At 42.1% G+C, this 12486-nt stretch overlaps 3 protein-coding genes across 4 annotated transcripts; all 3 read right to left on the reverse strand.

Annotated features, from left to right (window-relative positions):
* Positions 1-580: 580 nt before the first annotated feature.
* gtf2h5 (general transcription factor IIH, polypeptide 5) lies at positions 581-1535 on the reverse strand. Of its 2 annotated transcripts, none has more exons than XM_026999079.2 (3): positions 1394-1473; positions 1132-1215; positions 581-1008 (listed from the first exon to the last, which is right to left on the reverse strand). In XM_026999079.2, the coding sequence occupies exons 2-3, from the start codon at positions 1164-1166 to the stop codon at positions 828-830; spliced, it is 216 nt and encodes a 71-aa protein (XP_026854880.1). In that variant the 5' UTR covers positions 1167-1215; positions 1394-1473; the 3' UTR covers positions 581-827. The 2 variants fall into 2 exon arrangements, with proteins under 2 accessions (XP_026854880.1, XP_026854870.1); XM_026999069.2 differs by having other exon boundaries at positions 801-1008; positions 1465-1535.
* A 132-nt stretch (positions 1536-1667) lies between these two features.
* On the reverse strand, positions 1668-8294 carry serac1 (serine active site containing 1). The gene is made up of 17 exons (XM_035524559.1): positions 8151-8294; positions 7408-7498; positions 7233-7269; positions 6847-6989; positions 6460-6549; positions 5609-5740; positions 5211-5332; positions 4981-5109; positions 4717-4830; positions 4446-4608; positions 4186-4336; positions 3686-3827; positions 3478-3578; positions 3270-3367; positions 2923-3105; positions 2672-2815; positions 1668-2476 (listed from the first exon to the last, which is right to left on the reverse strand). Exons 2-17 carry the CDS (start codon positions 7496-7498, stop codon positions 2340-2342), a joined length of 1977 nt encoding a protein of 658 aa, XP_035380452.1. The 5' UTR covers positions 8151-8294; the 3' UTR covers positions 1668-2339.
* A 674-nt stretch (positions 8295-8968) lies between these two features.
* On the reverse strand, positions 8969-12186 carry myct1a (myc target 1a). Its single transcript, XM_026998211.2, has 2 exons — positions 11801-12186; positions 8969-10155 (listed from the first exon to the last, which is right to left on the reverse strand). Exons 1-2 carry the CDS (start codon positions 11853-11855, stop codon positions 9563-9565), a joined length of 648 nt encoding a protein of 215 aa, XP_026854012.2. The 5' UTR covers positions 11856-12186; the 3' UTR covers positions 8969-9562.
* Between the last annotated feature and the right edge of the window lie 300 nt (positions 12187-12486).

The raw sequence follows: 12486 nt of genomic DNA on the forward strand, positions 1-12486 counted from the left end.
TTTGAGAAAGAACACTGAACGGACCAAACTTTTAGGGATTTCTATGTCGAGAGTGCCTCTAGACCCCTATGTTGGTTACACATAATTTAGGAGGCAAAGTTAAAGCTAAGCCAACTGATTATTTTCAATGATTATTTAGAAATATTTGACGTATTAAAGACAATGTCAAATACATATTACTGCGTTAAAATATTTTTTTCCTAAAAATGCTATAATTTATTTGAGAACTGGGATAAAGCTTTTCTCAAATGAAAATTTACATTGCTTAGAATTGTGCCCAGTTAGAAAATGGATTTCACAAGATGGCCATGGTGCAAAATAACAGTTTAGTACTTTCATACAATAAAACATTCATTAGAATGTAGGTTTTATGTATCAATCGCAGGTCTATGTAGCAGCCTGAGGAAAGAGAATAACCACATTATATCCAGCCAACAAATAAGTAGTGCTAAAATACTATAGCCTGAGAACAGTACATTTTACCACTGAATTAACATGAGCTGAAGTCTTCAATGGCAAGAAGCACTTCATAAAATTAAGCAAATGTTTTTAACAGAAGAGAACTGTTGTGCAGTGTAACTTATCTTTCACATTTATTCACAAAATACTGGATTCCATCTGATATCGCTGCCGTTTTCCTCAGCAAAACAGAACAAATATTGCACTTATTAGATGTTTACATGCGTTGTTTTGCCTTAGGAAGCTTCCGGTAAGACTTCTTTCATTGTAGCCAGAAGATGACAATGAAGTTGAAGTAAAATGCACTTTAAACTAGCTCAAAAGAAACCAGACAAAAGAGGGAAAGAGAGAAGTCGAGACTCCAGAGTTTATTTCTGGGTGATAGGGAAGGAATTTTGGTCCATGAGTTCCCCTACTTTCTCCTGTAGTATCTGCACAACTTCCGCCAAAATAAAAACATGTGTATCGTCCAGGTCCTGAATAATAAACTTTTTCCCCAACGCTGACGTCTCATCCAGATACAAAAGGAACTGCTTCATAGCAGGATCGCTAGAGATTGAAACAAAGGCATTAATTTTGACAATGTGAACAAGTCCAGACGACATACGATCAGAGAACCAAAAGCAAAATAATCTAGCAAGCTACCTAGGTGAAAACTTAGTGGTGTCTTACCATTCCACGAGAACTCCTTTTAATACATTCACCATCGTTGGAAATGATAGTACGGGCCTCAAACCTCCTAATAATGCTATTAATCTATATGGAGAATAATAAAACACAATTCAGCTATTAAAAAGACAAAGTAGCGTAATAGGACAATCTACTTCGGCACATAGACAGCTAGCTGGCTAGTTAACTAAGATATCGTGGGTTAATTTCCAAGTTAGGAATCTTAATTTAGCTAAATATTAATATTCACAGTTCGGCCACCAACCTCTTGCATATTAACACTGACAAATAAATTTTTATTACGAATGTCAAATACAGCTAGACTAGGCTACCTACATCGTCTGCGCCCTTTGTTGCTTGTCAGAGCCGTACGACTATGAGCGTGATATTCCATCGCATTTTTGCCGCCGTAGCGCCATCTACTGTACTGGAGTGCGTCCATAAGTGTCTAGGATCCAAAACTAATCATAACCAATTATTTATTTTTTTCCCAATGTCAAAAGTATAATTTTACGATCAATTTGACGATTCCAAAATACTTCTGAAGATATTCAATTTAATCCAAACAATCATATCCAGACATCAGAAATCGCCATTTAATTTGCAATTAACAATGATGGCAATGCTTTTTGGCAAACATTTAAAAGTGAAAAGCCAGTCAAGAAATGATGGCCTTTAAGTTAAGCAATTAATATAAATTTTCCCCCCAAACTGTGCAATCAAATCTATTTCAGGCTGCACACTTGAGGTTACGGTCCCAAAAAAGTTACTGAGTTGTCCAAATGGGGCAATCCTTATGTCTGGTGTTCTATAATGTATTAAAAAAATAAATACAAATAAATAAGGGGACATCATCATAATTCAAATGAAATTAAATGCTTAGTATCATGTGCTATACAATGTCTAAGTAGACATACAGTATTTGCTTACAAAAGAGTACATTCCAAAGCAGTGCATGGAGAAAAATTAGACCATCACCTTTAAAATTAAGTTTCAATATGCAGCATGTTCTAAAATCGTGTGTTCTGGGTCGGTGAAAAACTCAGGCATCATGATTCTTACAAAAATAGTTTTCATAGTTTCATATATGCACTTTCAAAATGACTTCCTTAATATAACTGGTTCATTTCTCTTCAAATACAAATCCGTTAAGATGCTGAAGGCGACACTGTAAAAGATCCGCTTGAGATTCCCAACACTGGCAGAGGGACTCAGTCGCTTATGTGTGCTCCTATAGCATCTTGAATAAACTGTAAACTACGCCTGTAGAGAAAAGAATCCTTCTTCTCAGGCTTACAGATGTTGAGATGATCGACAGCCACTTCAATTAGGTCTCCAATACCCAGATCTGAGGGAAGGGATGTTGTGGTGCAGTGAGTAAACATGTAGTGAGCATTCTTTGGACTGGTATATGGGACATAGGTTAATCTTACTCTAAAGAAGGATTTCACAACTACAATTAATCTTGCAAATGGTGATATTTTGTCAGTAATATTTTATAATCATATTTAAATCTTTTCAGTGTGGCATTGCCATGACCTGCCTGCTGACTGGGCAGGAACCACCAATATTTTCATCATCGGGCCAATGGACGTGGGTAAACTTTCTGCAAAGCTCAGCACCTTCAACTCCTTGTCTTTTGCAATGTTGAGGAAATTCTTATTTAAGTCACTCAAGGCTGGCGAATCTGCAAAGTTGGAAATATACGGCATGAAATTTCACCAGTTAAAAAAACAAAAAAGTGAGAAAAAATTAACTGTGATGTTCGAAGGGGAAAAAAGAAGACCAGCAAACCTCTGCAAAGCTCTTTCACTTCTATGGACGGAAACAGGAGATATCGCACGTTTACCGAGTACCCTGCCATGAAAGTGCCATGGTGGGGAACACTGTAGAACAGCACACCCTTAGTGTTATTGACCAAGGGATTCAGGTCAGGATCACCTAAGGCATCTAAAAGCATCTTTTTCACCAGCAAACCTATAAACGTTACAAACAAGATCTGTAAGGCAAGACTCCTTCAAGCTATGGCTTATGTGAACAGCCCCTCAACACTAAACACATTGAGAGGTAGTGACTATGTGCCTAAATCCATTAGCAGTTAATGCGAGTGATGAACGCAGTTCCAGCCTATGAGAACTGACCTCCCATACTGTGTGCCACCCACACCACGGGCCTCTCCCCTACTCCTGCAGCCTTTAGCTTTTCAAGGAGCTCCTGACTGCGATATGCTAAGGACTTCCTGGAAGACAGAAACGAGTGAAGATGGGACTAACCTGGTTTTTACGGCCCTTTTTGTAAGGTCTGCACACAATTTCCTCTCTGATTCTAAAATACATTTTTCTTCTTTACCTTTGGTTTTCGGCAGGGCACTTGGCCCACCAGTCGCTGAGATGGGTGTCGTACTCTACAGCTAGGATCCTGAGGTTGGGGCAGTCTGCTGCCAGCCATGACTGCACGTCCAGTTGAGTTGAAGACAACAAGAAAAAATCAAATGAAAACAACATCTAGCATGTGATGCCACTCATGAATTGCTCTCTTTCTGGGATGTAGGACCTACCTTAGGCCAGCACTCTGTGTAGTCTTCTTGCACTCCTACAGATTTCTCATCCTCTACTGGATCAGAGTCCTTCTGTCGCCATGTCTTAAAGGCAGCCCCCAGAAGGCCGTGGACAAAGAGAACATCCGCTTTGATTGGCTGGCTGAGTTACACGGTTCAAAAAAAGAGGAGGGTCAAAGGGAGCATCTGCTTTAACTGGCTGGGTGAGTTACAAAGATCAAACAGAAGAGGGGGGACAAGTAAACTGAAAGTGTCTGTAGCCAGCCTAGATAGCACACTTTTTGAATCACAAAGGGGAAAAAAAAAAGAAGTTGGGTAATACCAGTGTTTCCCAATCTAGTCCCAGTCTACACTCTTGCTCTATCCTAACTCTCAAACCCAACAATCAAGAGTTCTGAATACCTAGCGCAGGTGTGCTGGGAGCTGGATTAGAGCAAAAACATGGACGTTCAGAGAGTTCATGGGAACTGGGATGGAAAACGGCGCTTTCAACCATTTACCTAGTGCGGCAGTGTGGATGTAAAATGTAGACCCCGTCCTGGTACTTCTGCACCTCTGCATCTCGGTCCAGGTTGGCTAAAGCGCGGGCAGCGTGAGATGCCTGCATGATATGTGGAGACTGCACCATCTCAGCCAGGACCGACACCCAGCCTGCAGCAGAAAGTCATCACAACAAGCATCATGGCAGCAGACACAAGGATAGTGTTTCCTAGTGAATAAACAAATGAAACCCCCAACATGTCAGGTGGGGTAGGAAGACCTGATTGCAATATGGCTGTGTGAAGGTTCTCGTGCAGGGCGAGGTTCCCGATGATTCGCACAATGTTCTGCTGAATCTTCTGAGAATCCCGGCGAAGCTGGAAGACTCTTTGCAAAAGCTGAAGTCCGCCATTGGCCACTATGCGATCACAATGACTTGGGACCTGATTGTCGTTAGAACACATGAGAGCAAATTAACCCCAGCCCAGAAACTTTACGGAAGCTTCAACAATGTAGTGTGCCTGTAAAAGCATTAAGGAGTTTGTATTCACCTTTGAGTGCTGTGCCAGAGCTTGCAGGCAAAAAGATTCCACCTTCTCAGAGGGGATGGAGGTGAGGCTCTGGGCGTAGGGCAGCCCATTGCCACCAAAGCACCACAGCCCTCCCTACAACCGCAGCAAATACACAGAGACACACCATTACATGAAAGGTTTTATGGGCCCATCCATGTTCTTGATTTCTGGGGAACATTTTGCAAGACAGCTTCATTACTATGACTATACCTAAAAGTGTGTGTGTGTGTGTGAGCCACGCACCCTTTGAGACGCTAGCGATTGGCTGCTTTCTCTCAGTGCTAGTGAGGTGAAGTACTGCACACACTGATCCACATCTGACTGCGGCAGAGAGGAGAGCAGCTGCCTCAGACCATCCTCTATTTGAAACTCCTAACACCACAAAACACCATTAGAATGAACCTTTTCAGCGCTCTGAGGTCTCACATGGAAGAATCCAGTAACATGCCTACATAACACTGACAGATACCCACATCCTCCACCTCTGGCAGTGCTGGCGGGGGCAGGAAGTAGCGGAGGTCCACCTGAGGAGTGCGGGCCAAACCTATAGCTGTGCGCTGATCTATAGACTGCGCTGCTGTCTGATACTGGTAATCTGTGACAGACAGACCAGCAGGCCTATCAATTTCACTGATAGGCTGACAGAGTAATCATCTGGCACACATCTATGACGAACACGTCAACAGTCAGATGAGATTATATATTCAGGTAAGACCAGACAATCATGGTCATGATTTTCCTGATGTGTGGTTTGAATTTTTTTTAAATAGATTACTATAGAACTCTTTAAAAATGTTAAACTCCGTAAAACTAAAGGCAGTGTAGAGAATCTGGAGGAACTGTGAAGTCTGGCGATGTGGCTGTCTCTCACTGTGCCAGTGGTGCGTGTGAGCCAGGTCCTGCACCGCCTGCAGACGCTCCGCACGACTGCTGGAGTGAGTTCTCTTCAGCAGCACCCAGAGGGCACACTCATGAGGGTCTGCATCTAAACGGCTGAGATGCTCTAGCACACATACACACACACACACGCACACACGCACACACGCGCACACACGCGCGCACACGCACACACACGCACACACACGCACACACACAGACACACACAGACACACAAAGGATATTTAAGTAGAGACCAAAGTTAGAAGATTTCATAGTTTTAATTTAAATGTGTGTGTGTATATATGTATACACACATTCATAATTTATATACACTCCCTATAATACTCCCAATTCTCATATGATAGTAGACATACCAACACAGACCCCAGCAGCACACAGGTAGGGCCAAGGGAGTGAAGAGCAACTGTCATTTGATTCTAGTATTCATCTACTGCTTCAGTTCACTCTTCTAGAACCAAACTCTTCTCTACCAAAGCAACTATTTGAATGAAACTGAATTCCTCAAATGTGCAGCTATCAGTGACAAACACCAATGTATAAGACTAGACCATTTCTGCAAAAGTAGTTCCATCTTTTCCAGGTGCTTCCTGAACAAGCCATGCCAAAATAAAATTCCCAAGGAGTCTGCCACAAATGTCTCACATAGCAAATACATCTGATCAATACACTGGGATTATTTAGCACACAGTCAGAATACATGGACGTAACATATGCCCAATACATGCCCACGTTTGTATGGGTTGTCTATATGTTGCGGCCAAGTAGCTACAAAGCAGACACTTTAACTAGACATCTGACATCTATAGTTCAGTATTTTCTCACCATCCAATGGCTGACGGAGTATCCAAGAGGACATTTCAATAATTCTTCTTGCTGCTTTATGAAGCTCCTTCCTGGTTTTATAAGTGACATCTGAAACCAAAAGGCTTATTCGATGATTCAGAGTCACTGTATTTCAAACAAGATGAACTAAAAGCAACAAGAAAATATCACCTGGGGGGGAAAGAGTGTGTTTTCTAGCATATTTATGGTATACAGTTTCAAATACATAAATAAGTTGAATACAGTTATATTGTTATTGTTCGTGTCAGCAAAGGTCATTCGGAGCGCAGATCTGCAAGCCTGATCTTCATGTCTGTGGTTTGTTTTTCTTGTAGTACAGGGTCATCAGTGAATCTATTATGACAGTTATAAAAAATGCAAACGCACTGGTGCCAAGGAGCTCCTGCTCTTTGCTAGTGACAGGAGTCAGGTAGATATAGGACTTGCGCTTCTCCTGGAGAATGGCCTGTGTGTCAATGGTGACTGCCTGCCTCAAGGTGATGACCTCATAGGAGATGAAGAGACAGCCACTGTGTGAACACAAGCATTGGCATCTTAGCAAGCACCTCTGCGTTTCAAGAAAATAAACAAAGATGACTTGATTGAAGACGAATGTTGATGCCTCTCTAGTCCATACAGACATTTTATAAATGAAAGTAATAGCATAGGAATGAGTTAAAATAATTGTTGGAAGAGCTGTATAGTGATCATTTTAGCAATTTGATTTTAGCCATTTGATTCACACATTTCAAACTTCAAGATAAAACACTTACCCCAGAATAATAGCACCAGTTACTTTAGCTATTTTCCCTGCATGCAAGAGAGAGACATAGAGGCTGATTTAAATAAAGGGAGTAAAAAGAATAACATGGTTTGTATGGTTTGTGTATTATATAGTAGTTAGGCAATAATTACAATGAGCCAAAAAAGAATACTACAAAAACCTACGCAAATCTTTCCATGGCATGACTTTCCTCACCCCTGGACCAGCATTGCTCAGCCTCCGGCAAAAGACCAAACGCAGGGCGGTCACAGACATCTGCAGATCGACTCAGAGATGTGAGAAGCAGCACGGAAAAGTGAACCATCAAACCTGATCCTTCAGTCAAGTTAGTCAAAGCCAACCTGTCCAGGACTCTACTGCTTACACATTCAAATTAAAGAAACACTGCGATTTTAGAAACAATAAAGAGTGACCAGTGTTCCTGTTTGTAAATGATGAAATCAAAATATCTGCATGGGAAGTTATTTTGACCATACATAGCTAGCTATACATACAGAAAGTGGTAATCTAATTTAAACAATAACCCCAAAGAACAGAGCGGGACTTTAAATGTCACAGGATACATAGCTTAGGATAGCTGGCTAGCTAGTTAGCTTGTTTGCTATTTAATATTTAGTCTCCCAACTATGGCACACTAGCTGGCTAGCTAGATCTCCTAAGGGTGTTGCTAGCTAGTTAGCTAACCTATACTAGAGTTCAAATAAACAGTAAGTTGGACGTGTCACTCCTTTTATTTCCTTGAAGTAATAAAAGGATACAACGACAAATATTAGGTTACTATTCGGTTCTATTAACACACACCATTAGTTACTGTCTGCGATAAATAACTCTAACCTAGCCAGCAAGCCAGCTAAATTGTATACCATCCAAATTAAATAGCACCGTAAATTAAATTGTGATTATTTACCTTATTAGGTTATGTGGAACGACCTATGTTAGTTATATTTTAGGGGAAAGGGAGAGCCCCTGCCTGCCAAAGCTCGACCTAACCCGGTTTACATGCATGTCCTTCCACCCGCAGACTGGCCCGCTAAAGGCAAGCGCACAGTAAACAGCAACTGCCGCGCCATGCCGCAGCGACGTCATTACCGTAAATAACCTAACGTTGTCGCAGCCCCTTATATTATAATAATAATAATAATAATAATAATAATAATAATAATAATAATAATAATAACAATAATAATAATAATAATAGTAAACTTGATTGAAGATTCAAGTTAACGTGTTTAACATATATATGTTAATAAATATGTTTTCCTTTTCTATTTTTTTAATCTGTCTGAAAAATCTGAAACAAAATATTGAATGCGTGTGTGTATGTCTGTGTGTGTGTGTGTGTGTGTGTGTGTGTGTGTGTGTGTGTGTGTGTGTGTGTGTGTGTGTGATTTTGAACATTGCTTAGGTCTAAATACAAGAGGTAAAAAGGTATTTTAGGCCAGTGAAAGAATGACTTCTTTGGGAAATCTAGAATCTAGAATCTAATAGCTTTAAAGATCACATAGCAGTACTGTAAAGAACCAGACCAGGGTGTGTGTGCACTGTGGTGCTACACACGTACTTATGTTTAGTGAGTAAATGTTGAATAAATGTTAAATGACATTTTTCAAGATAGTTCATGCACTGGTTTTATAAGATATTTAACTGTATGCCTCTTATTGTGATAAATTATATGAACATATAAGTGACCCTAAAGGCAGGTTAACAATCAAATAATGATACAAATCCTTCTCAGCCAGTTCTTTATTATATGCTTTTTGCACAAAGCCCACTGAATGGAAACAGTTTTAAAGGAAATCCACAAAACTGTAGTAGGTCATGAACCTTCGACACTCTCTCAGCTCACCAAGCTGGTATTCTCAGTCATAATAGTAGTATGTCAAAGTTACAGCACTAATCCTATCATAGCAGTGACAAACTAATATGCAGTCCTGCTCTCTCTCTCTCTTTCTATCTCTCTCTCTCTCTCTCTCTCTTTCAATCTCTATCTCTATCTCCATCTATCTCTATCCTAGTGTATATCTCTATCTCAGTCTCTATCTCTATCTTGATCTCTATCTATCTCTATGTTAGTGTATATCGCTATCTCAGACTCTATCTCTATCTCTATCTCTCATATAAACACACACACGCAAACACTGTATACAGCAATAACAATAACAATACAACAATAAGACAATAACTAAGCATCATAAAATCACTCATGCACCCAATTCCGATCCAAGGTCTTGCATTGTGCATCATCCCCATCTTGGCCTATCAAGTCCGTGAGCATCACCACCACTTCTCCTCACTGCCTGGGCCGCTCGTTCAAAGCGCTCAAGTACAGGTCTCCTGATAAGCCCGTATGATGCTCTCATAGGCTGGCGGGGGGGTCGGCGTGGCGTGGAAGCCCCTCAGACCGCTGTTACCCCAGAAGGAGTCTGGTCTGGGCCTGGTCCTGGGTGGGGTAACCATGGAGCCGCTGGTGCTGTTAGAGCTGGTCAGTCCCGGGCCACTTGGAAGGGTGGGGGTCCGTGGCAGACTGGCCTGGCTGCCCTCCTCGGCCTCGCGGGCGATCTGACTGCATTGGAGCAGCGGGTGGAAGGTGGAGGCCCTGAAGCTGGACTTGCGGCCCAGCAGGTCAACCTGGTCACCGGGCGAGGGGGCGGACGCGTGCCGGTGGAAGGAGAAGGCGGCACCAGCCAGGCTGTTGTTGCTGCGGCGGTCATAGCCGCTGTTGTGTCGGCCAAAGCCAGGCCGGGAGCGCGGAGAGGAGGAGGAGGCGGCGCGGGTGGAGGAGCGCGACGAGGACGAACAGGTGATGGTGGCTGAGGCACGTCGACGGGACATCCAGGTGAGGGTCATATAGACCAGAGCACCCAGGAGTAGGCCTACCACCATGGAGAGACAGAAGGCCAAGATCACATCCCCTGAGGAGAGGAGAGGAGAATACTAAGTAAGAATCTTTTAAGTAAATAAAAGTATGAAGAGAACATGTCTTTTAAAGATCTCTCAGGAAGCACATTTTTGGGATGAAGACTCTTAAAAATAAAAAATAAAAAATAGAAAAAACAAAAGTAAATCTGAATCTTGACAGTATACCAAGAACTGTAAAATGCCCAGCAGGTTTGATTTCTAAATGGCCCTGATCTCATTTACGTTATTTTTTTTTGGGGACTTTTCCAAGAAGCTTTATTTTACTAGTGTGTGAGCACTTTGTACTTTGGTATACTCTCACATAAAGCACTTTTTCTCACTCAGCATACCAAAGTCAGCAGCCGTAGACAACGCATAAAATGTCTCTGTCTACTTTACAGTCTTGAGTTAATAGGCTGGACTAAAGCTCACTGCGGTTTACTTTTTAAATGGGAGCTTTGAAAATGGCCCCTCTGATCCTCAGATAATTTCATTGCCATTTTATTGTCTTACTTAGCACCTCGGTTTTAGCCGTTCCCAGGATGAGGTCAACAGGGTAGGCCACCACCTATCCGCCGCTCGCTGACGATTAGGGAGGGGTGAAGGCCAGGAATGTCTGCCTGGATCTTTCATTCTCTTCTATTCCCAAATTCAATAGAAATTGTTCACATTCTTGGCTTTCCTCTGCTGTTCCACCCTACTATGACATTCAGGGACTGGCGTTGGCCGAGGGCTGTTCATCCCCAGGGTATTATTATTATTATTATTATTATTATTATTAATAATAATAATAATAATAATAATAATAATAATAATAATAATAATAATAATAATAAACCCAAGGACGCTTTACAGACACAAATCAGCTTTTATAATCAAATCACTCACACACTACAGGCAGCCTCATTAGTAGCAGATGGGATCGGGTTCCCTTTTGGCAAATGGTAATTACGAGGTCTGAGAGGTTAGGAATTGTTTTTCACCGCAATGCAGTCTGATCAAATTATGAAATAAGTGGGGCTTTCCCTCCATTTCTGACTTGTCCACATCACCAATGAATAGGTTTATATTTGCCAACTGCATAACCGACAGCAATTGTAAAAAAGCTTTGTAGATAAATAAAGGGCAAGAATAGCAAGAATACACACTGTCTAGCAATTATTAAAATCCCTAGCAATTTGTTATTTCATATGACAGTACCAGTGCATATACTTATTTGGCTTTCACCATTTTCACAGCACAATACTGTGTCATATCATTTGTTGCTAAATAATTGTATCATTTTAACTTTAATAACTAAAAATATTTCACTTGTATAAGTATAAACCCTCCAAAATGTTTGCAGAGAGACATGCGTAAAGTAATCTGGGTCGCTGTCACCACTTTTCTTTGCTTACTGAGTGAAGGATATAACAGACCAGAAGTGGTGATCATCTGGAAATGGCATTTGGAGAGACTGCATGGAAAAAGCTGACCACTCTAACAAAAGCTTCAGCCTCTACTCTGGTGCCTATTCCAAACTCTCTTAAAAGTTTCAGCTCTTCAGTGTTGTAAGTAGCCATGCACAAAGCATCCTGTATTCTGTTAGAGAGCGAGAGCGAGAGAGAGAGAGAGAGAGCTAGAGAGAGACAAAGACGGAAATGGAGTAAAGTGTCTTACTCAGGCCAAAAGACTGAAGTATTTCCAGGAGGGGATGAGTGCTGTTGTCAGCCATCGCTCCCTCTGGACAGACAGAGGAGAAGGCAGCGGGCGTGCGCGTCCAGCCTGTCTCCTCCAGCACCTTCACTGCTGTTCCCTTCTTCTTTAGTCCCTTTGATCGCGTCCTCTCTGGCTCGCCCTGTCCCTCTGTCTCCGTGTGCGTGTATCCACCTCTGTCTAATTCCACTCTCCCTTTCTTTCCTGCTTCTCTCTTGTTCTCTCTCTCCTTTTCTCCCTGTCTCTCTCTTAGCAAACCCAGAGGCACACAGGATCCACACCACACCACACCCCCCCCCCTCCCCAAGGCCAGCCTCACAGTGTTTGCCTCAGAGAAAAACGCCACTGTCACATTTCCTCCTTTTCCTGTGCAAAATTAGCAGCAGGCTGTCCTTATCTGCTCTGCCCAGGGTTCCTGTGTGGTTTTTGGGAATTGGGGGGGGGTGGAGAGGCTTTCCCTGGCCGAGGGCAGGCTCAGAATAATGACTCCTTCTCCCCATCCTCCTGCTCTGTGGTGTAATCACACAGAGACGGTATCATACCCTTATGATTTCGACTTAGCTCACTCCCTGTCTCTGTCTCCCTCCCACTCTTTCCCTGTCTTTCTCTCACTCTCTGTCTTTCTCTCACTCTCTGTCTCCCTCTCACTC

This window comes from Electrophorus electricus, chromosome 3 (assembly GCF_013358815.1).
Source record: "Electrophorus electricus isolate fEleEle1 chromosome 3, fEleEle1.pri, whole genome shotgun sequence".
Taxonomy (NCBI): domain Eukaryota; kingdom Metazoa; phylum Chordata; class Actinopteri; order Gymnotiformes; family Gymnotidae; genus Electrophorus; species Electrophorus electricus.